General features: G+C 48.9%; 1 protein-coding gene across 4 annotated transcripts in view; it reads right to left on the reverse strand.

Moving 5' to 3' along the window:
- Positions 1-12,775, reverse strand: part of P2RX1 (purinergic receptor P2X 1) — a 997,156-nt gene extending 984,381 nt beyond the window's left edge. For 3 of the 4 annotated variants that reach the window (XM_085646926.1, XM_085646924.1, XM_085646925.1), the window contains exon 1: positions 12,475-12,775. In XM_085646926.1, coding sequence (XP_085503052.1) covers positions 12,475-12,599 — 125 coding nt within the window. In that variant the 5' untranslated portion in view covers positions 12,600-12,775. The remainder of the gene's footprint in view (positions 1-12,474) is intronic. The other variant, XM_085646927.1, reaches the window with a different exon arrangement.
- Positions 12,776-23,308: the final 10,533 nt, after the last annotated feature.

Consider the following 23,308-nt stretch of genomic DNA (forward strand, 5'->3'; position numbering starts at 1 on the left):
TTATGAAGAACGTCACTTCGGTTGTATTTCACAATTGTGTTCTTTACAGGTGCGGTAGGTGGGCCGGAAGCAGTTAACTTGTAGATATGGATCGTGGGACATTAATTTATTAAGAGTGCTGAAAGGCATGAACTCCAGAAGGGATAAGGCAGTCACCTCGGGCTGGACAAGAAACGTTTTACAGTAAAACGGCATGGGAAAGGTGGTATGATATGGTGAGAACTATTACAATGCTTGAATAAGGTACTAAGAAGGCACGAACGTCTCGACATTGTGTTACACCTGGGTGAACATGATTTAGTGGTTTGTAAGGGCTTTTCCCTGCTAAAAGAGGTAAAGAGGGACATGCTGGAGATTAGGATGCAGTACTAGGACATTTGTCATCTGGACAGCATTTATTCCGCACCAACACTGGAGAGGTGCTGCCAAGCTGGCCACCATTGACAAGGCCTGGCGAAAGATCAATAGGTATATGAGGGTTTTTTGTAGGAGGAAAGGTTTGATAGAGTACAACATCTAGAGCTGAGGTTAGATGCACCGGAGTTTTTGGGAGGCAATGGGGTCTATTTATCAAAGTATGGGAAATAGTTATATTTGATGCAGATAAAAGAGGTGCTTCATAAAGCTTTAACAGGGAGCAGAGAGTAAGGCACTTCCTAAAGGGGGGGGTCATTAAAGTGGGTGAGGAGGTATGACTTTTCTGAGTGGCGGTGGGAAGTTTCAGTTGCCATGGTTATACATTAAAATGATGGGTGTGAACATAGGGAAAGCAGGACAATGGGGGGGTGTGGGGGGGGGGTAATAATGTTAAACCTGGGGGAGGCAAAGGGAAAGGTAAGAGTTAGGGTACTTAGTAGGAGTTACAGTTGCAAGAGAGATTTAGGGTTTGGGGGTAGGGGGAATTAGGTGAAGTACTGTATAGTGAGGTCTAGTTTGGAAGGCTATGGCCTAGGGTGATTTTATGTGATCTGCAGCTATCTTCAATAAAGAGGCCTTTTTCACACATTAACCCCTTCCCTGCGGGGGTAATTCCCCTACGGTGCGGGGGGGGGTCCGCAGCGCCGCTGTGCTCGTGACGAGCTCAGCTCGTCATGACTCACAGTGAAGCTGTGCTCATGACGAGCTGAGCTCGTCACGGCCCCGCCCACTGATTAATTCTCCCGCACAGGTACAATTTGACTGGCGGCTGGATAAATAGGGTGAAGTAGGTCTTTACATAATTGGCCATGAAGAAAATAGGGGATCTAGGCAATGGTACGGTACGGTGGTGAACATGTTCTAATCGGGATGCACCATGTGTAAAGCATTTGAAAGTAAGTGCATATACAAATATGCAATAGTTTGTACAAACTTAAGTACATGAATTAAGGTAAGTTATGTTATGTTATGTCGATTTGCATGGCACAAGTTATCATCCATGAGGGCATTCAGGCGCTGCTAAGCTGTTTACAGATGAAAGAATAGTAAGATCAATTTTGAATAAAAACATTTATGTTAATTTAATATTCAACTAAGAAATGTTGGAATCAAGCTTCCGCTGCAGGAGCATGAGGTATAGCATAGCAGTTTAGGAGTATTTAGTTGTCTGCAAAGAAAATGACTATGGTTTTCACGCAACGTTACATGTATATTTTATTCACCCATGAGAATACTATGGGACTCATTACGATGTCTGCCGGAGTTTCCTCCAACCGACATCGCCGCCAATGCGGATCTGACCGACCTCTGGTAGGTGGTCCTGCTACCGCATTTAGGATGCGACTGCACATGGTGTGGTCACAAACTTCAATTTTACAATGGGAGCCTGTGGGGCAGTCAGAAACTGGCCACAGCACAAGCTCCCATTGTAAAATGGAAGTTTTTGCACATCCCTGCATCATGTAGCAGGCACCTCACGGCACAGGGATGTGAAGGGAGCATAGGTGCCCCCCAGGGCCACAAGCGGATGGGGCTCCTGCTAGGGGCTCCCAAAGTCGCTTTACAACAGCCTTTCCATGTTGGAAAGGCTGACATGGAAAGGCTGTCGGACACCGACATTATAATCCAGACGGCGGACAAGCTATCCTTAAGCGATTGCTGGTGGTTTCTAGCTCGTCAGCGGGCTCCTTGAGCCCGTCCTAACTGAGTTGTATTGATCGGCCAGTTTACACTCCGACCACAGACATTGTAATTCGACAGTCGGAATGTAAACCTACCATGTCGATCGGTAAGCCTCCGACGAGCGGTCGGAGGCTTATCAACCGACATCGTAATTAGGCCCTATGTGTTTTTGAATGTTCATGATCCTCTTTTTGATGATTTTAAAGGGCTGGGTATTTTGTGGAAGTCCATGTGCTAGTTTAGGCTTCTTTTTAAGGAGGATTTTGCTTGCATAGTATTTCATACCTGGCAACACAGCAGCAGTCGACAAGCAGCAGCAAGCAGGAATGCAGAGGGATAGATGGTATCTGGGCCCCAGAGGGAGGAACACATACAGGGGGCACAGTACTTGGGACACTTGCAGGTCGCAAATTAAGTGGAATACAGTAATTAGGCTTCTGTAGAATGGAGAAGTGAAAGCAGAAGAAAGATGAGTAATGCATGTGGGTAATTCACAGGGGAAGTTCACTCCGCTGCCTGTGAATAAACACACATTTTCGTATTATTCACCTTGCAGCATAGATGCAGATTGGTCCCATGTTGTGAGTGGCCCCAGAAAGACCGGAATAAGTGGAGAAGGCAAATAGGGGAGACTAGAAGGACCAGTGAGATTAGGAGATGGCAGGGGGGAACCATGTGACTAGGAGGACTATGGAAACCAAGACCAGTGGGATCGGCATCAGAAGGTTCAATAAATGAGGACAAGAAAAACAAGTATCAGAATCAAGACCAGGACCACATGGACCAGGAGAACCAGAAGCAGAAGTAACAGTCAATCCAGCAGACTGGATAATCTAGGGGAGCAGGACCAAGAGTACTGTTGGACAAGAATTAGGATCAGGGTGATTAAAAGGTTCAGTACCGGGTGCCTATGAATTCCATGGACCCACGACAAGAAGCTCCCATTCAGTTCAGAGCGGCAGGCAATTGACTCGCCTGTTCGCTCTAGAACCAGATCATCACTCGAGGCATAAGGTTCCAGACAGAACAAAAGGAACATGAATAGCATTTAGAACATATGCTCCTCACGAGCAGTAATCACTCAGAACAATCACAAAGAAATTATTACAGGTATACATACATAGTAAAACTTGTAAATACCACACGGAGGGCCCGATTCACAGAACTAATCTGAGACAAAATCCTAAACTTACTACTTTTGGTATTCACAGAAGGCATTTAGTAGTAGTAAAGTAAGGATTTTGTCTCAAGTTTGACTTGAGACAAACTTAAGACAGACTTAGGACAGACTTAAGACAAACTTAAGACAGACTTAAGACAGACTTAGGACAGACTTAGGACAGACTTAGGACAGACTTAGGACAGACTTAGGACAGACTTAGGACAGACTTAGGACAGACTTAGGACAGACTTAAGACAGACTTTAGACAGACTTTAGACAGACTTTAGACAGACTTAAGACAAAATCCTAACTTTACTACTTCTAAATGCCTTCTGTGATTACCAAAAGTAGTAAGTTTAGGATTTTGTCTCAGATTAGTTCTGTGAATCGGGCCTCAAGGATTCAAAGGACTGGGTAGAGGAGTACATGGGAATGTGACTAGACAAACAGAGCCAGGAAGAACAGAGCAAGGAAGTTCTAAGGCTAGCATCAGCCGAAGGTCAAGTAGTAGAAAAAGCTATGATGATCTGTGGTGGGCCAGGGCAAATTATTGTTGAAACATTAGGACAAGAAACAGGAGTATTGGGGAAAAAAGGATCAGGACCAGATTGAAGTAGACTACAAAGATCAGAACCTGGAAGGCAATGGCCAGTACTACCAGGAGACCTGGATAAGAAGGATACGTATTAGGAAGTGTTAGACCTGGCAATCTTGGCGTTGTTTCCCCTGACTTTTTTGCCTCCACCTCCTGTATTTTTGACCCTGTGCTGGATTTCGTTGTTGCTGGTTTAGCTGCTTTGGGCACTTTGCCACTGCTGATCAGTGCCAAAGTGCAATTGCTCCCTGTATAAATTGTTATTGTGATTGGTTATCCATGATTGGCATATTTGTCTAACCAGTAGGTCCCTAGTAAAGTGCACTACGTGTGCCGGAGCTGGTAATTCAAATGCTACTAGTGGTCTTGCAGGACTAATTGTGCCACCCACATGAGTAGCCCTGAAAAGAGGTCTCAGGTCTGCCACAGCATGCCTGTGAGCAGTTTATTAACTGCCATGTCGACCTAGCCAGTGTACCCACTTGCCAGGTCTTACCCTTCCCTTTTCTTACACCTAGGACACCCCTATGGAAGGCCCAAGGTACCCCCCTGGGCAGGGTGCTGTGTATGTAAAAGGTAGGACATATACTAGTGTGGGTAACATGTTCTGATAGTGAAATACTGCCCATTTCGTTTTTCACCATTGAAAGGCTATCTTGCCCATAGGACAGAATGGGGAATGCTGGGTAAACATGTTTACCAGCATATCTTCCCATAGGAGTGAGATAGAAAATTGGAGTCTGGTATCCCTGAACTCAGAATTTAATAACACATCTTTTAGTGAAGTTGGTTTTTAAATTCTGTGTTTAAAATAGCACTTTAAGAAAGTGGCTGTTTTCTTGTTCAACCTTTCTGTGTGCCTCTGCCTGTTTGTAGATTGACTATCTGGTTTGAGAGTGACAGGGGCTGGGGGTGGCTCCGGGAGTCTGGGTGAGTCAGCACTAGGCTGAATAGGATGATCTGCATTTGAAGTGGTGGGAGGAGAAGCACCTGGGCCTGAATAGGGCTGTGCCTGCCTTCCACAATGCTGGCTCCACCTCCTGCGCTGTGTCTGAGGACCCTGGTCCACACTCATAAAGGAAGATGATGTGCACTGGCAGAGTGTCCTCAGAACTGGTTTGGATTTGTTCCAGGACCCCTCACACATAGAAAACAAAGACTTTTGGGGTATAAATACTAGAGCTGAAACCCCTAAAAGTTAGTCTACTTTGGAATCAAGAAGGAACCTTTGCTGAGGAGAAGAGCTGAGGAGAAGTACTGCCCTAGTGTGTCTGGGGTTGGCCTGCAGTTGCTATTCTGCCAAAGAAAGGAGAAGGACTTTGCTGTATGCTGTGTCCCCTGCTTGAAGAAGGACTTTTCTGTGTGCTGTATCCACAAAAGGACTTCACCCCCAGCTTCCCTGAACTTCCTTGCTTGGAGTTCCAGTCTGCCAGGAGGGCCTCGAACTGTGTATGAGGCATTCTTGCTGTGGAGAGCTGGAAGCGCGACGCAACAAGAGAGAAGCGTGAAGCTGTCGCAGCAGCCGCTGTCGCATCATTGAGGAAGCATGTCGCCGCTGCCGCTGTTAGCCATCTCATCACCGGAGAAGCGTGTCGCAGTGCTGTCGCATCACCGGAGAAGCGTGCCGCTGTCGCAGAGGGTGCCGTCGCATCACCAGAGAAGCGTGTTGCAGGGCCGTCGCATTGCTGAGGAAACACGCAGCCGCTGATCGCGGCCGCAAAACCGGAGAAGCGTGTCGCCGTCACCAAGGGTATCGTCGCATCACTGGGGAAGTGTCGCAGGTCCTGTCGCGGCACAGAGAATCACTGAGTTCACCGCAGGCCCGTCCGGCGTGCACGCATCGCCTCTACGTTGTAACATCGCTACAAAGACACCATTTTGTCGCACCGTACCGGATCACCGTAACGCATCGAGGCGCCATTTTGTCGCACCGGAGCGCAGGAAGAGTCGATGCATCGCCTTCTCTGTGCCCCTTTTGTTTGTTTTGCATTACGCATTGCAGGTACTTTGAGAATAAAGTGTCGCTTTTATCATCTACAAGTTTATTTTTGCAACAACCCTTTTTAAAGACATTCTACTGAGTTTCTGTATGTTGGATTTTTGTCGTTTTGGTGTTTAGTATAGATAAAGATATTTTATTTTTCTAAACTGGTGTGGTGGTCATTTGTGGTGTTTTCACTGTGTTACTGTGAGTGTTGGTACAAGTACTTTACACATTGACTTTGGGATAAGCCTGTCTGCTCCTGTCAAGCTACCAAGGGGATGAGCAGGGGTTATCTAAAGTGTGTATTACCCTTACCCTGAGCAAGTTTCCCTATTTGGTCAAAGGTACCTACCTCTGCCAACTAGAGACCCCAGTTCTAACAGGAAGGCCGGGGGACTAGTAGCAAGGGCACTCGGAAGACCAGAGCGAGAAGCATGAGGTGAATAATGACTAGGAGAACAGAAAACAAGGCTAAGTGGACCATGAATATCAGGACCTATGTGACCAGGGCTCGGATTACCTAGTGGGGCAGAGCAATCACTATAGGTAGCAAGACCAGGTTGTGGAGGATCAGATGCAAGAAGGCCAACCAGAATCTGAAAGACCAAGTGGGCTGGACATTGGTGGCGAAAGGAGGAGCAGGAACATTTGAACAGCTCCAAGCTATTTAGCAATTCAACAAGTGTATAATGAGCAAGGCCACCAGCCAAAAACTACATTGTGTCGGCTATTTAGCCAGCAGCCAGGTAAATATAGAATCGTTTTGCTATTTGCCAGGCTTCCGGCGAAATAGTATATCATTTCTGCTATTCAGTCAGGAAAATAATAATAAAAAGTGCAATAAAAATTAAGGTTATTTACTATTTGCATGGCTGCTGGAACAATTGTAAATAATATCTGCTGATTTGCCAGCAACCGGATAATGAGTGACATTTTTGCTTGACTACTAGTTAAATAGTACATAACCTCTACTATTTAGCCAGTGGCCATGTAACTAGTGATGTTTCCTTTTTAGGGTCGAGCATGAACTAGTGCATGCTCTTGCTTGTGAATCACTAATGTTTACAAAAAGGGCTTGGAGCCCTTCCCTTGCTTACCATTAATTGGCTGCAGTGCCACTTTTCTTTGCAGCCTTCTTTATTGCCCATTGCAAGCCAGATGTCACTTCCAAACATTTCTATCAAGCAGGGACCAGGCACAGATACAAAGTTAATCAGTGCATGTCCGCTGCTCCCGACGTGATTGAGGTACTATTTCTTCCCCGTCTAACTCCTGCTGCTTCCTCCAAAGCGATTTTTCTTTTTTTTCTTCTTCCCTCTTCATCAGTTGGGTTCCTACTTGTCGTTGCTTGTTTTCAGTTTCATTGATTTCCGAATGAATAATTGCAGGACTTGTTCACGGTGGGCCGCTTGCTGCTATTTACTCGCCTTCTTTTGCACTCCAGCCAGATAACAGCAGTTAATGCTTTGCATCAGAGGCTTCCATGTGGAGAGGAGTAGTTTACAGAAATGTATGTATTGGCTTTGCTCTGCCTGCAGGTTTGTGGAAGCAGAATGAACTGAATCTGTATCGGTAGGCGGCCGTGGAGTGTCTGGGTGAAGCAAAGCAACAATGGACCCTTGTAGCAACTATGGTTACCTTCCCCGTGTGTTCCAGAAAAACAGGCCTTCACGAAAAGGGCCTTGCATTTTATGCACACATCTGTAGAAAAGCCACAGTTTCTTTTTTGTAAAACTTCATAAATTCTTAGAAAGAAGCAAAGCAGTTTTAGGTGCCATGCAGGTGCGTTTGCCTCAGTGTCCAGTGCCTGTATGGACTTGTTCTGGTATCACATTGTTTTATTTTATATATTTATTTTATTTGTATTTTTCTAAATATTGCTGCAATATTGTGGACTCCACCTGCTTAGGTCTCACAGTGCTGTATTCAATGTGATAGTAATGGTAGTAGAAGAAACCTATATTGAAAAATTTCAGATTGCTGCACAAATAGATTGCAACATAATATGTAAGAGAAGCATTATAGTGCTTAATGCTTTTGACATGATCACAGTGTTTAAATGCTAGATGTGCAAGCCTTCAGAAAAGACCTCAAGACATGGCTCTTCAGATGACCTCGGAGCTGCTCGAACCCCCCCCGGATCCCTCCTACAGCACCTTGAGACCCCAATGGGTGAGTAGTGCGCTCTATAAATCCCTGATTGGTTGATTGATGGTTGGTGCAGTATGCAAATGCAATGTTCAAATTTGTTTATATCTTGTTGACGCATACCACATGTTTATTGTTCAAACGTTAATCATTGATTTTAAGATAACTTTGATATGGCACAGAGGAGGACATACTAACAATACATATAAGCCCTGATTACAATGTCGATCAGAGTTGTCTCCGACCGACATCGCTGCGGATGGGAAACCGACTGACCTCAGGTGCGGTCGCAAACTTCCATTTCTCAATGGGAGCTTGTGCAGCAGGCTGAAACCACCCACAGCACAAGCTCGCATTGAGAAACAGAAGTTTTTACACACCCTTCACCATGTGGCAGGCACCTCATGTTGCCTACCACATGGTGCAGGGATGTGAGTGTGGCACCTGGTCCCCCCCTCCCCCCCCAGGGCCAAATGCAAAGTACCATGGGGTAAAGGGACCCTGCTAGGGGTCTCCAAAGATACTTTCTGACAGCAGTTCCATGTCGGAAAGGCCGACATAGAACTGCTGTCGGAAAGTGCAATCATAATTCAGCATGGCAAAACGCTGTCTGTTAGCGATTATGATGCCTTTCTGACTGGCCTATGGGCTCCTTGAGCCCGTCGGGACTGAGTCGGATTCCCTGGCTGGTTCAAACTCTGACTGCTGTCATTGTAAAACAGCGGTCAGAGTTAAGACCAAAAATTTCGTTCTGACCTTTGAACCACGCAAAGCCATCCTACTTGGCTCTGAGGAGCTTCATAAATCTGGAGTAATGCAGCGCAAATCGCTGTATTGCGTCACTCTTCCCTGGGAAGGCATTCCATAGATGTTGTGTGGGTGTTCCCATGCTACTCCCATGGTTTTTTATGCTTACAGTACAGGTAAACCTGGGAATGCACCAAAAGGTTACACCTTCCCAGGGGAGGCGTAACAAGGAGATTATTTCTAGTTCTACTTGTTTTCTCCTCTTTCTATTCTTCCTCTTGTATTCTGCAGCACACATAAAAAGAGGAATATGCCTCAATGGATTGTTTCTGTGCAGGAAGGTGCCCCTTCCTGCATGAAAACAATCCTGCATGCAAAACAAGCACCCTTGCACCAGAGTGTAAGTGTGCCTGAATTGGTGCTAGGCTGCCAAAAGGATGCCAGTTCAGGGGAAAGGACAGGAATGTGATGCATTGCCCTGAATATGGTGCATTCCTGCTCTTTCTCTGTCATGCAGTGTAGTACAGCAAGGTGACTTGCCGCTCTGCACTGCATCACATTCTTATAAATGAGCCCCTCAGTGTTCTAATAGTGGAATATTGGAAGATACAAGGATACACAAAAGTTGCACATGTGAGGAACAAATCATCTGGAATACACACACATATATTCAAATAAAGCAAATGTCTGGTATGGAGTCTCATCCACATTGTGGCCCATTGTTGTGTGGTCCCTGTGGAACTACGGTCAGGGCCATCCATATCCAGAGTAGTTTCTGCTTCGCCAAAACTTGTCTAGCATTGTGTGTTCCTTACTTCCTTTGCAGAGGAAACATGGCCTAGACGTTTGAGTTGGAGTGCCCCTTTTGAGGCGCTGACGTGACTGAATTTTATAGTGTTGGGTGTGCAGGCAACCTAAAAATAATAGACTGGAATACTACCAAGAAAAGCTACCAATGACTAAGACAAGTTCACGCCGACCATCAATCGGTTTTTCTCACCTTACCTGTTTCGGGAAACTATCAGTAGGAAATTGTCACCAAAATAAGCTTAATGTTTTTTTTTAATGAAGGAGGCTTTTTAGTTCATTATGAAGCCATTACTAATTGCGTAGATGGCAATTCATTATTTTTATTCCAAGTTCTCCATGATTAACACTGGGTATAATATTTGTATGACAAGCTCAGAAGTATCTCTTCCCTCCTAATGTATCGAGCCATGGCCGTGGGGCACTGTGCCAAAGTTATTGTTGTGGAAAGCCTCTAGGATGCAAGTTGCTACTGTAAAATATAGCTTCAAGGTGCACTAACTTGACCTCCCCTCTATTCTGATGCTGAGGGTTAGGTGTAAGCTCAGCGAGCGGATGGTTATCAACAAATCCTCGCTGACCCTGGGTGGGCGCACTGCTTTAATAAATGTCATTTTCTTTTTTTAAAATCTTTGTTTAAATACTTCTATTTTTTCGTGAAATTTGGGTGGAGAATACAAGAGTATTGTAAGCATGAAGGGAGGAATCTAAACAATTCCAGAACAAACCTTGGCTAAACTAATAGGTCTCACCCAAGAGATCTATTGGCTTTGGCAATGTTTTGTACCCTTTAATGACAGCAGCGAGGCTCCTGTACGACTTGGTTAAAACTAAGGCATTATGACTCAATGAGGGCTAATGCACTTTTACTTTTAACTGCATTAATGCTGAATACATCATGGTCCTTTTGTTATTAATAATTGTAGCCATGCTGCACAGCAGCCAGGGCTGCTATACTACACGGCTACAAATAATTGCCAAATTTCCCAAAGCGCATGCCATACAGCATGAGCAAAAGGCAATGGCAGAGCCAATAGTCTCAAAGGTAAGACCTATTGGCTTTGCTAATGCTTGGTATTTGCATGGCTTCTAAAAAACAGTGCAGAATCTCTACTATTTAGCCAGCAGACAGGTAAATAATGACATATTTCTGCCAATTGCAGGGCTGCAGACAAACTTTACAGAATCGTAGTTATTTAGCCATGCAGCTGGGAAAATAGCAAAGTTTATTTGCTATTTTCAAGGACAATGACCAAATAGTAAAAAACATTTACTATTTAGCCAGCAGCCTAGTAAATAGCTGAGAAAATGAACTGCAGTTCTGGTGGCCGGCTAAATAGGTGCGACGGAATAAACAACAGACTCACACTTTTTAGCAGGCATAGCTAGGTTTTGCAAAACCATACCTTTTATGTAAACTATATTTCTGTGTTGGAATGTACCTTGTAAACTTCTATACAAGACTAATTGTAAAGTCTGTGTATAAGAATAATGCAATAAAAGCAAACTGCAACTTTTCACATAGCATGAAGGCTGACACTGGAGGCAGTGCTTAATTTGTAAAAGAATAAGTACAGGGGCCCAATTTTTCTCAGAAGTCTGAGGTCGTCACTGCTGAATGATGGGGTTGCCGGATACCACAGGTGTACAGTCTTGCTTTCACCTCATCCCACTTTCATCCACTAATATACTCTCCCTTCCTCACTATCTCTCTCTCCCTCAAAGGTTCTTTTTAATTCCTGCTTCATCCATTCCTCACTATTTTTCCGACTCCCTCTTTCTCCTTCCCTTCCCTTTTGTTCTTGGTCAAAGTCTGAAAACACTGGATCAAAATAAGCACTCACTGGAGAGGGCAGCCACTAAGTGCTGCTCCGAAGCCCAGGGTATTTGAGTCTATCTACCACTTTTACACTAGGGTTGTATTCACTTTTTACTTTCCTTTTGACTGGATCACATCACATATGGGGAGAGACTGTGTGCCTTATTTATGAGACCTTGCGACATGTTTGCGCTGCTGTTGTGTCATTTTTTGTGACGCACCGGCAGTGTAAAAAATGCTCCATGTTGCTCCCTATTTACAAGTGACTTATCTAAGCAGATTCGTCACTTTGTAAAACCATGCGCTACATTATACCTGCGTCAGATATAATGTATGCAGGGTGGGAGTTCCCTAACAAAAAGCCTCATAGAGGTGGCACAGTGAAATCTATCAGATTTCACTGCAACACTTCTAGGACACCACTGCGTCAAAATCTTACGCCTGCCTCACAGAAGGTGTAAGACTGACGTAGGCACATTTAACATGGGACTTGCCCATGTGTAATGACACATTACTGGAGTTGCCTCGCTTTTGCGACACACTCCAGCAATGCGTCATTACTGCACCTACAGATACGTCAGAAATACTGATGTATCTGTAACTCCTTGCAACATGGAGCGCCGCACATTAAATACGGCTCATCCATCATGTCGCATGGAGGGCGCAGTAAAAACTATTGCATTGTTGTTTTCACGCAGCGATGCAACAGTTTTCATAAATGAGGCCGTCTGAATCTTACATACTCCAGCCACGTGGTGGGTCTCCCTCGCTTATAAGCAAGACAGCAAAAAGTAGAAGCTAACTGGATGAAAATAATTCCTTGTTAAATTTGCTTTCTCGGGATCAGTGTTGGGTAAAATTTTAACTCATTGCTGACTACCCAACTCAGCGATAAATTAACCCAACTGGTGTTACAGTAAATCTGTCACAAATTATTTTTGCACATCAAAGCTATGTGTCTTCAGTCATTTCCTCATCAACAAATATTTATATTCTGTATAAATACCCTGATAGGTTTAAGGTAGCAAGAATATAAACTCTATTAATGCCCTCCCCGGCAAATCCTATGCAAAGTGTGCTCATTCACATGCACCCCGCCGACACTTACTCACCCCACGTAGTAGACAATAATGGCCAGCTGAAAGAGGCGGAAAATGATGCCCAGCGCCTTACTCTCGACCACATCAACGCTTTGGGTTTTATATTTCGAGAAGAAATCCCGGATGTGGCGCTTCATGGCGAGGGTGCTCTGACCTCCTAAAGGAGAAGGGAGCGTTCCTTGCTGCAATTTTCGAGCTCTTCAGTAAGGGACCTGTGCTTTTCTTTCCACCAGAATTTGGCTGTGCGGAATCCCTTGTGGTCTGGTGTATGTCCCGAGAGGGCGGGTGAAAGGCTGCGCAGGTGCACCTCTCGTCTGCAGCACTGGCCCTTGGGCCCACGCTATCCTTGCACCGTCTGGTAGGTGTGAGCCTGAGGGATGCACTTTAAGCATAATTAGGAGGCAACCAGAAAAGTCAGTCTACCGGAAAAGAAAGATGCATTGTTTAAATACCTTTCGTGAAGAATTTGCATTTTATTGTACAAATGTCTGACATGAATCAGATGTTTTAACGTGCGAAAGAATGGCAAGAGGGGACTGTTACTTCTACAGCAGCAGTGAAATCACCCCTTAATCCTGGATTATTTTGGGGGTTCCATGTGTATGTTTCAATCTGGATTATTTGGAGGGTTTCTTGTGTGTCTAAAGTATGGGTTTTTGTGGGGGTTCCTTATGTACGTCCGAATCCTGGATTGTTGTGGGGGTTCCTTATGTTAGTCTCAATCCTGGAATATTGTGAGGGTTCCTTGTGTATGTGTCAATTTGGATTATTTTGAGGGTTCCTTGTGTGTCTCAGTCCTGGATTTTTGCGGGGGGTTCTTAGGCACATTGCTTTTATTTTAGCATCAGTCGTCTGCAGTGTGGTTGGCTGCCATGCTGATTCTGCATTGATAGCCTTCACCTGCTTTAAGAACTGAATGGGCGAATGAGTGTTCAGGATCACAAACCACACAGAACTGGACAGCAAAGTAGTGCTTCTTTCGTCAGTCCCTCCGTGTAGTCAGGTCCCAAGGCAGACACCCTATCTATAAGTCATTAAACTCGATGCAGGAAGCACCATGAGTGGTGGAAACAACGGTGGCATGTGTGACTAACCTGAACATGCGGTGGGTAATTGGACATGGGTGGGGCTGTTTTTTATTTACTCTGAGTGCGCTATCATCGCTCAAGAGCCCAGATCATAGGGCAAGGCACTGTGCTGAAATTGACCCTACTTTGTGAAATACTTTTTTGCCTTGAGTGAGTATAGGACAAGTGGATGTCCATGTCAGGGGCACATGGGGCCTGCACTGTCAGAGGCCAGCTTCCTCAGAACTCACAGAGCTGTGCATTAGATAATATAGGATTGCTTGTGGTGTCACATTGGCCTGTTATGTTTTATGATCCATGAGTGCATCCTCGTGTTATTGCCGGGCTCCAAAGCTATTGACATTTTGCTAGCACAGTTTACATTAGGAGTGCCACAAGCAGGACAAGGAGTGCCAAGCCCATAACAGAGTTTTAGAGTGGCCCAAAAAATACATTTACTACATTGAATTCATGGGCTGCAGCAACACTTCCAAGGACTGGACATATAAGATGGATCCCTGCTTAAGCTGATACGTCTGAAAGACATACATCGACTCAGATCTGTGTGGAATCCGCGTTGTTATTTCCAATGCTAGGACTAAGCCTAATGACCTGCTTATGCTCTGGAGTCCTTGACTGTGTGAAAGGCTTCAGCCACCCAAGGAATCCAGATACCCATACATAAAAGACCAAGGAACCATCTCTCTCACCAGAGAAGGGCTGCCCAAGAAACAGCCAACAAAAACTACATGTGAAAGGACTGTGCAGGGTAAGCATCTTACTTACATGCTCCAATATTTGGTTGTTTTTTATTTACCTTTGTGGAATCCCCGCATTGGCCTTACTGGGATTCACTATCCTGTGCAAGAGCACAGGAATGTGCATTGGCCCATCCCTAGCCTAAACAACCAAACAACTGCCCATTGACCACACTTTGGAGATCTCTTGTCATGTCTTGTTGAGCAGAGCTCCAACACCCAACTGGCGTCTGTGCTAGTCAGATCCAGAAAGCTTTCAGAGGACCTGTGTGGTCCAATTGTGTGTCTGTGGCGTCACACATAATTGTGCCTGAAGGTAAGACCAATGTCTGCTCCCCATCTGTACAGAGATGTAGATGTGGAGCCACTGACCTGGTAGATCAACAACATAAGTCAGGTTACTAGTCTGATAACTGTTCATCACAAATACTGAAGACTTGATTTGTTATGTGTATCTGTAAAGCACACTATCACTCGCGAGGGTATCCTGACGCTGAGTAGGTGTGTGTACCGATCCCCGACTATCGTAGGTTAGTTAATTGGAAAGCCAGGTCCTTAGCTTCTTGCGGAATTCAAGAACAGAGGAGGAGACTGTGATGTGGAGTGGGAGGTTGTTTCCTGCTTTAGGACCGATGTAAGAGAATGCCTATCCTCCTGATCTGATTCTGTGAGTGGAATTTGTACGAGTACGAGTTCTGGGGAGAGGAGGTGCCTCGGTGTTTGGTGGAAGAAGATGTTACTGTTTAGGTATGTGGGGCCTGAGTTGTGTAGTGCCTTGAGTGTGTGTGTGAAAAGTTTGGAATGAGCGTGTTTGTGCATAGGGAGCAGTATAATTTCTCGACGTGGGGTGTGATGTGAGTTTTGTGTGGGAGGTTGAGGATGAGTCTGGCTGCCGATTTCTGGATGGTGGTAGATATCTAGTGAGTTGTTTAGTGATCCCAGTGTAGAGGATGTTCCCATAGACCAACCTGCTGGTGACTAGGGCGTGAGTGACATTTTTTTAGTGTTGCTTGGGAGCCATTTGAAGATATTCCTCAGCATCTTCAGGGTGTAGAAGCAGGATGCTGTTTTGTGCGGTCATGTCCAGTTTGTTGTTGATCATTATTCTGAGGTTCCTGGAGTGGGTTCTGAGTGTCATGTGTTTTACTACATTAAAACTTGCCTTTCTTTCCTAAAGGTCGTACCTTTTATATTATGTGTTTCCGGTACTTCTCCCAGTCATTGTGCTCAGCTAGTGAATGCAAAGAGCATTTAAGGAGCTATTTTTTTGGCAAGAGGATTGCGAATCGATACTCTCTTCTCATTTATTTTAAGAAGAGTACAAGAGGTATGATCAGTTAATGATTGTAAATAGTATATATTGTGTTAAATGTTTGCACCCAGTTTTGTAATTCTGCTTCGTGGTGCTATTAAAGTGCCTTAATTGATGTATATTATTTACTTTGTTTGGTTACTCTTTCGATATTATATGTATTTATATTTCTAAAATGTTCACATTTTTTATTCAAAGTATCAACACATATTATAATATGATGAGTGTTTTACTTCAAAGTACGCTCCTTTGAGTTGGGTTTCGACTTCGCGTTCAAGGATCCCCGTAGCATTAAGGATTCTTGGTAGGTCAACTTTCTAAAGTAGAATATGTACAAAGTCTTCATTATTGGGCAACACCTGTAATCTCATCTTTGGTTGTCCCTGTAAGGCACTACTTGCCACAGCCAGACAAGTCTTAGGAATAAAGGGAATTAAGCACATCACTGCTGTATATAATGTTCTTAAATGGCTACCAAAAGGTATCCATCAAAGGCCAGTACACATAAAGGCAGAGCTGTATTGTATACATAGCACTTCATAGTGGCACCACCAATTAACTAGTTAAATAATATACCCCCTGCCAAAGTCTGACGTTGATGTGATGAACAGATTCACCATTTCGTAATTCCTCTCTTTACAACAACAACAAACCCTAGCTTAATTAATCAAATATAGGGCTTGTAAGATCTTGAAATCCGTTCCACCTAAGCTCTGAATAAAACCAAATATCAATTCTTTTGAGAAAGAGCTGAAAATCTTCTGACAGTTCCTACTGTAAACTCAATCGACTCCTCTTTTCAGCCACCATTTATGTATTTATATATATATATGGCATTTCTATAGTAATTCCACCATGGGTGACTCCAAACCCAGTTGCAAAAGGAGAATGGTTATGCGTGCGGCTAGTTGCCCCACCAGCCTTGGGAAGAGAAATCTCCTTCACGGAGAGCTCTGTGGTGAAAGCCAGCGATCCCTGAAGCCCCAAAGCCAGTCCACCTGCTTTCAATCAAGACTATCACCATCTGGACAGGAAATGTAAGGACCATGTACAAGACAGGCAAGACAGTCCAAATGGCAAAGGAGATGAAAAAATTACAACTTTGCCCTTTTTGGGATGAGCAAGACCAAATGGGCATTGTCTGGACAGAAGGAGAAATGCTGCTGTATTCAGGACATGAGGAGGAGAACATCCTATATACTCAGGGAGTAGCACTGATGCTAACTCCAGCAGCCACCAGATCTCTAATTGGATAGGATGCCCACAGTCCCAGAATCATCACAGTTACCTTACGCACAAAGAAAAAGAGGATCAACATGAATGTTATCCAGTGCTATGCACTTACAAATGACAGCAAAGAAGAGGAAAAATAACAGGTGTACAGCAGATCCCAGTCCATTCTGGAGAAATGACTTGAAAGAGACATCCCCATATGGACGGGGAACCTCAATGCCAAGATTGAAAGCAACAACACTAAGGTGCTGTTAGAAAAGGTAGATGGACCGGGAGGGTCGGCCGGGGTCAGGAGGAGAGGTCTCCGGGGAGAGCCGTCTCCAGCGATCGTACAGACAAGTAACTTCCCCCCCCACAGACAGATGTCACACACGGATAAGGTTCAGTGTTCTTTATAAGCACTTGTTTAAGGTACGGTTAAATGGTACACGGAGGTCTGGACTCAGGGGTCCCCTCGATTAGAGTCTCGCAAGGTAGGGAAGGGGGTAGCGGGACAGTCTATTTACCAATCAGGTAGTTCGGATGAGATGATGTTGAGCTCACAATCCTCGAGCTTGGTGGTTAGGTGGTATGGGCCGCGGCAGCGCCAGCAGGTCCCGGTGTGGATGGTCGATACAACGGGCCGCGGCAGCGCCAGCAGGTCCCCGGAAGATATACGGTCCGCGGCAGCGCCAGCAGGTCCCGGTGAGGATGGTCGTTACAACGGGCCGCGGCAGCGCCAGCAGGTCCCAGGAAGATGACTGTTGCAGAAGGCCGCGGCAGCGCCAGCAGGTCCCGGTGAGGATGGTCGTTACAACGGGCCGCGGCAGCGCCAGCAGGTCCCAGGAAGATGAAGGTTGCAGAAGGCCGCGGCAGCGCCAGCAGGCAGGACGATGGTTCACAAGAGCGGGCTACGGCAGCGCCAGTAGACCGTCAGGGTTGAGTTCACTCGGTGTCTCTCGACTCCAGGATACAACTGCCTTCCTGCTCCGGAGCTGCCTCAGTTATAGGGCTGGTGCCCTTTGATGTCCGGACCCTCGCACTTGGAGGTCGGAGGGTCCGGGATGAAGGTGTCCAGACACCCAGCAGGGGGTGGAGCCAGTGCCTGGGGGAGCTGGGGGCGATCGGCACCTGGCGGGGGAGAGCCCTTGACACTTCGTTCTCCCATTGACCTGCCAAGTGGTCCGCTCACCTCCCGGGTGGATGGTGGCGCCGGGATGTCGGGGCCGGCCAGGCCCGGGGTTAGGGTCGAGGGGAGGCCATGCGGCCGCGTGGTGCAGGGCCCAAGATGGCGGCTTGACCCGGCCGGGAAAGCCGGTGTGGCTGGACCCCGTGATGAGTAGGGGTCCGAGGGCAGAGGGTCCGTCGGGAGACGGAGTACAGGTGCTTGTTGCGGGGATATGCCAGGTGGGCCGGAGTTCGGGCCCTGTCGAGCGGGGAGGGAGCAAGCCGTCTGTGAGGCCTGTCCAACATGCGTCCCCCCCAGCTGAAGGCGGGGAGAGTCACCCATCTCCTTGGGGACTCTCTTCGTCGAGGCGGAAAAAGCGGGACAGGCCATCTGCGTTGGCGTGGTCTTGGCCTGGTCGGTGCTCCACGGTGAAGTCCATTCCCTGCAGGGAAATGGACCAGCGCAAGAGTTTTGGGTTCTCCCCCCGCATCTGCATCAGCCATTGCAGGGGTCGATGGTCGGTTTGTACCCGGAAGTGGGTACCGAAGAGATAGGGTCGGAGCTTTTTGAGGGCCCACACTACTGCAAATGCCTCCCTCTCGATGGTGCTCCAACGCTGTTCTCGGGCCAGGAGACGTCGGCTGATGAAGGCCACCGGCTGGTCATGACCTTCGGGGTTCAACTGAGAGAGGACGGCTCCGATGCCGTGGTCGGAGGCGTCGGTCTGCACCACAAATTCCCGACTGTAATCGGGGGCCTGGAGCACCGGGGCGGTGCACAGGGCGGCCTTCAGCTCCTCGAAGGCCGCTTGACAATCAGGAGTCCAGTTGACCCGCTTCGGCTGGTTCTTGGATGTGAGACCCGTGAGGGGCCCCACGATGCTGCCGTAGTCCTTCACGAACCGCCGGTAGTAGCCGGTGAGCCCCAAGAAGGCTCGGACCTCGGTCTGGGTGACGGGGGGCTGCCAGGACTGGATGGCAGCAATCTTAAGTTGTAGTGGGGCCACCAGCCCGCTCCCCACTTGGTGCCCAAGGTAGGTCACAGACCCTTGGCCAATCTGGCACTTGCCGGCCTTAATGGTGAGGCCGGCCCGCTGGAGGGCTTGTAGGACCTCTTGGAGGTGACGGAGGTGGTCGGACCAGTGGCGGCTGTATACAGCGATATCGTCCAGGTAGGCAGCGCTGAATTCTTCAAGCCCTGCCAAGACCTGGTTCACAAGGCGTTGGAACGTGGCGGGGGCATTCTTCATGCCAAAGGGCATGACCTTAAATTGATAGTGGCCATCGGGGGTAGAGAAGGCTGACCGTTCCTGAGCCCTGGGTGTGAGGCCGATCTGCCAGTAGCCCGCCGTTAGGTCGAAGATACTAAGGTAGCGGGCGGCCCCCAGCCGGTCGATCAGCTCGTCTGCTCGGGGGATGGGATGAGCGTCGGTCCGGGTGACAGCGTTCAAGCCCCGGTAGTCGACGCAGAATCTCAGTTCAGGTGCGGTGCCGGGGGCAGCGGCCTTGGGAACTAATACGACCGGACTGGCCCAGGGACTGTCCGAGGGCTCGATGACCCCGATCGTGAGCATCTTGGCCACTTCCTCCTGTATGCAGGCCCGTACCCGATCTGGTACGCGGTAGGCCCGGTGCCGGACAGGGGGACTGTCCCCGGTGTCTACGTCGTGCAAACACCAGGGGGTGACCCCGGGGGTGAGGGAGAACAGGGCAGCGAACTGCAGCAGGAGGTTCCGGCAGTCCTGGCGTTGCTCCGAAGTGAGGGCGTCAGAGAGCCGGACCCCGTCCACGGAGCCGTCCTTCTCCTGAGTCTTCAGGAGATCCGGGAGGGGCTCGGAGTCTTCTTCTGTGCCACTGTCTGTAGCCATCAAGAGGCTTAGTTCGGAGCGCACAAAGTGCGGTTTGAGCCGGTTGGTGTGGAGGACCCGAAGGGGGTTCCGGGAGGACCCCATGTCGATGAGGTAAGTGACGGGGCTTTTGCGCTCGACCACTTTGAAGGGCCCCGTCCACTTATCTTGCAGGGCACATGGTTCGGTGGGGGACATCACCCATACTTGCTGCCCAGGCTCGAATTCCACGGAGGAGGCATTGTGATCATACCACCTCTTCATGTCCTCCTGGCTGGCCTCGAGGTTCGTCTTGGCCATCTCCCTGAAGCGCCGGGTCTGGTTTCGTAAGGCCAGGATGTATTTGAAGACGTCTGGAGGGGTCGTTAGGGGGGCCATCTCCCAACCTTCCTTGACTAGGCTGAGGGGCCCTCGCACAGGGTGTCCGTATAGGAGTTCAAAGGGGCTAAAACCCAGGGACTTCTGGGGAACTTCCCGGTAGGCGAAGAGGAGGCACGGGAGCAGTACATCCCACTGGCGACGGAGAGGTTCTTCCAATCCCCCAATCATCCCTTTGAGAGTGCGGTTAAAACGCTCCACTAGTCCGTTCCCTTGGGGGTGATAGGGGGTCGTGAATCTGTAGGTGACCCCGCATTGTTGCCAGAGGGACTTCATGTATTTTGATATGAAATTCGTGCCTCGGTCGCTGACGACTTCTCGGGGGAAGCCTACCTGGGAGAAGATCCCCATCAGGGCCCGGCCAACCACTGGAGCGGTCACTGTCCGTAGAGGCACCGCCTCGGGGTAGCGGGTGGCATGGTCCACTAGTACCAAGATGAACCTGTGTCCTTGTGCCGTGCGGGGGTCCAGAGGTCCCACAATGTCTATCCCCACCCTCTCGAACGGGGTGGTGACCACCGGGAAGGGTTGTAGAGGGGCCTTCAGCTTCCGGCCACTCTTCCCGCTGGCTTGGCATGTGGGGCACGATCGGCAGTGGTTCAGGACGTCATTCCTCATTTTCGGCCAAAAAAAGTGGGTCACCAGGCGACTGTACGTTTTGTCCTGGCCCAGGTGTTCAGCCAGGGGGACATCGTGGGCTAGGTTGAGCAGAAAGTCTCGGAAGCGGAGCGGTACCACCAGAACTCGACCGGCCCCCAGCTCGGCGATTCTTTGCTCGCTGTAGAGCAGGTCGTTGTCCCAGTAGACCCAGTGGGTTCCGGTGGTGTCCCCGGCGGTTTGGGTGCTGGCTTGTTGGCGGAGTCCCTCGAGGGAGGGACAGGTCTTTTGTTCCTGGCGGAACTGTTCTTGGGTGGGTCCCCCTTCTTGCCGCCACTGAGCCAGATCCGGAAGGTCCTGGTGTTGCGCGTCTTCTTCGGTAGTCGGGTCCGGGAGGTCGGACTCGCCGTTGTCCTCTACGGGGGCAACCGGGGGCGGAGGTGCTGGCCATTCGGTTTCTTCTGATCGGGGGGCGGCACGGGCGGCCATGGATCGGGTGGTTATGCAGGCCCAGTCCGGGAGGCCCAGCATCCCCAAGTGCTCTCTTCTCTCGACGGTGGCCCACGGGGAACTCTCGAGTTCATTCCCCAGGAGGCAGTCCACGGGGGCATCGTCCCGGACCGTCACCTTCAGTAGGCCGGAGACCCCTCCCCATTCAAACGGGACGCAGGCCATCTTACACATGCTCTCAGAGTTATCTGCCGAGCGGACGGGGCAGAGAATGTTCGGCAGGATCTGCTCGGGCTTCACCAGGTGACAGCGGACGGCCGTCACGCTGGCGCCGGTGTCACGCAAGGCCTCGGCTCTCTGTCCATTAATGGTCACCCACTGACCGTATTTTCTGGTGTTGGCGGGTAGGGGAGCCCGCGGAACCATGTCCCTTCCCCCTAAGCATGCCAGGACCATGGCGGCCGGTTCCCACCCTTGCTGGTCCGGCTCATACTCCTCGGGTCCCTCCGATGATTGCTCTTCCCCCAGGGCAGCGGCAGCTACCTGGCGGGGCTTGGGTGGTTGGTTTAGCGGGCAGTTCGGATCGTTGGCGTAGTGGCCTAGTCGCTGGCACCGGTGGCACGTGACGTTGGCTCGGTACCCAGGCCGCAACGGGGGGTTGCCCCGGCCGGCCGGAGGTGGGGTGCTGGCCACGGGTGTTGCTGGTAAGGCGTCTCTCCCTCGCCCCTGGCCCCCTCCTCCTCCCCGAGGACGGTGCTGGCCTTGGTTGCTTCTGTTCTGGTCGTGTGGCCCTTTCCGGCCCACTCGGGTGCTTTCCCACCGGTCAGCTTCGGCGGCGAGTTGCCGGGGGTCAGTCAGCTTACTGTCGAGTAGGTGCTGCCTGAGCTCGACGAAACAGTTGTTTGACAGGTGCTCCCATACCATAAGGTTGAAGAGTTGTTCGTAGGTGGTGACCTGATTTCCCTTGATCCAACCCTCGAAGGCCCGGCTGAAATAGTTCACGTATTCCACCCAAGTTGTACCTGGGATCCGGGTGCAATCTCTGAACCTCTGGCGGTACATCTCGGGCGTGAGGCCGTAGCGGGTGAGGAGGGCAGCCTTCATGTGGTCGTAGGACGACATTTGGTGATCGGGGAGCTGCAGCAGGGCATCGCGACCCTCGTTGATGAATCTCCCCCAAAGTCCGGCTCCCCAATCACTCCGGTCGATCCGGTGGGAGGTCATTGCGATCTCATAGGCTTTAAACCACTGTTGTATGTCGTCTTCTCGGACATACTCGCGGACCACATCCTTGGGGATGTGAACTTTTTTCTCAATAGGCCCCGGGGTGGGTGGTCGCTCAGGCACCCCCAGTTCCTTGTTCTGTTTGCGCAGTTCTATTTCCGCCAGTCGGCGCTCGTGCTCGAGCGTTATTTTTTTCTCTTCCAGCTCTCTTTGTCTCTGCTTTTCTTCTCGTTCCTCTCGAAGCCGCATATGCTCGAGGTTGATTTTCTGTTCAGCTAACTTAAGTTCCCCATCCATCTTGAGTCGTGCCATCTCTAATTCGTGTAATCTGACTCTGTCTCTTTCTCGTATCTCCTCCTGTGAGAGGCCCGTTCCCCGCTCCTCGGGAGCCGTGGCGTTCCCCTCTGGTGTGATGCTGTTTTGGTCTGGTGTGACGCTGCTTTGGTCGGAGGGTCCTGCGACCCCAGTTTCTGTCCATGACTCAAGAGCGCGCTTTAGATCATCCTTGGTACTCAGGCCGGTGGTAGCAATGCCAAGTTCTATGCAAAATTGTCTCAGTTCGCGGTGGTTGTATTCTTCCAATTTCTCCATTTGGAACTTCTCGGTGGAGCTGCTATCTTTGGTCGACATCGTGCTTTGTCGTGGGGTGAGCTACTCTCTGTACGATTACGCGTTGATTCGGATCGCGCCGCTGGCCACCAATGTTAGAAAAGGTAGATGGACCGGGAGGGTCGGCCGGGGTCAGGAGGAGAGGTCTCCGGGGAGAGCCGTCTCCAGCGATCGTACAGACAAGTAACTTCCCCCCCCACAGACAGATGTCACACACGGATAAGG

The sequence above is a fragment of the Triturus cristatus genome, chromosome 3_2 (genome assembly GCF_964204655.1).
Source record: "Triturus cristatus chromosome 3_2, aTriCri1.1, whole genome shotgun sequence".
In the NCBI taxonomy this organism is placed as follows: domain Eukaryota; kingdom Metazoa; phylum Chordata; class Amphibia; order Caudata; family Salamandridae; genus Triturus; species Triturus cristatus.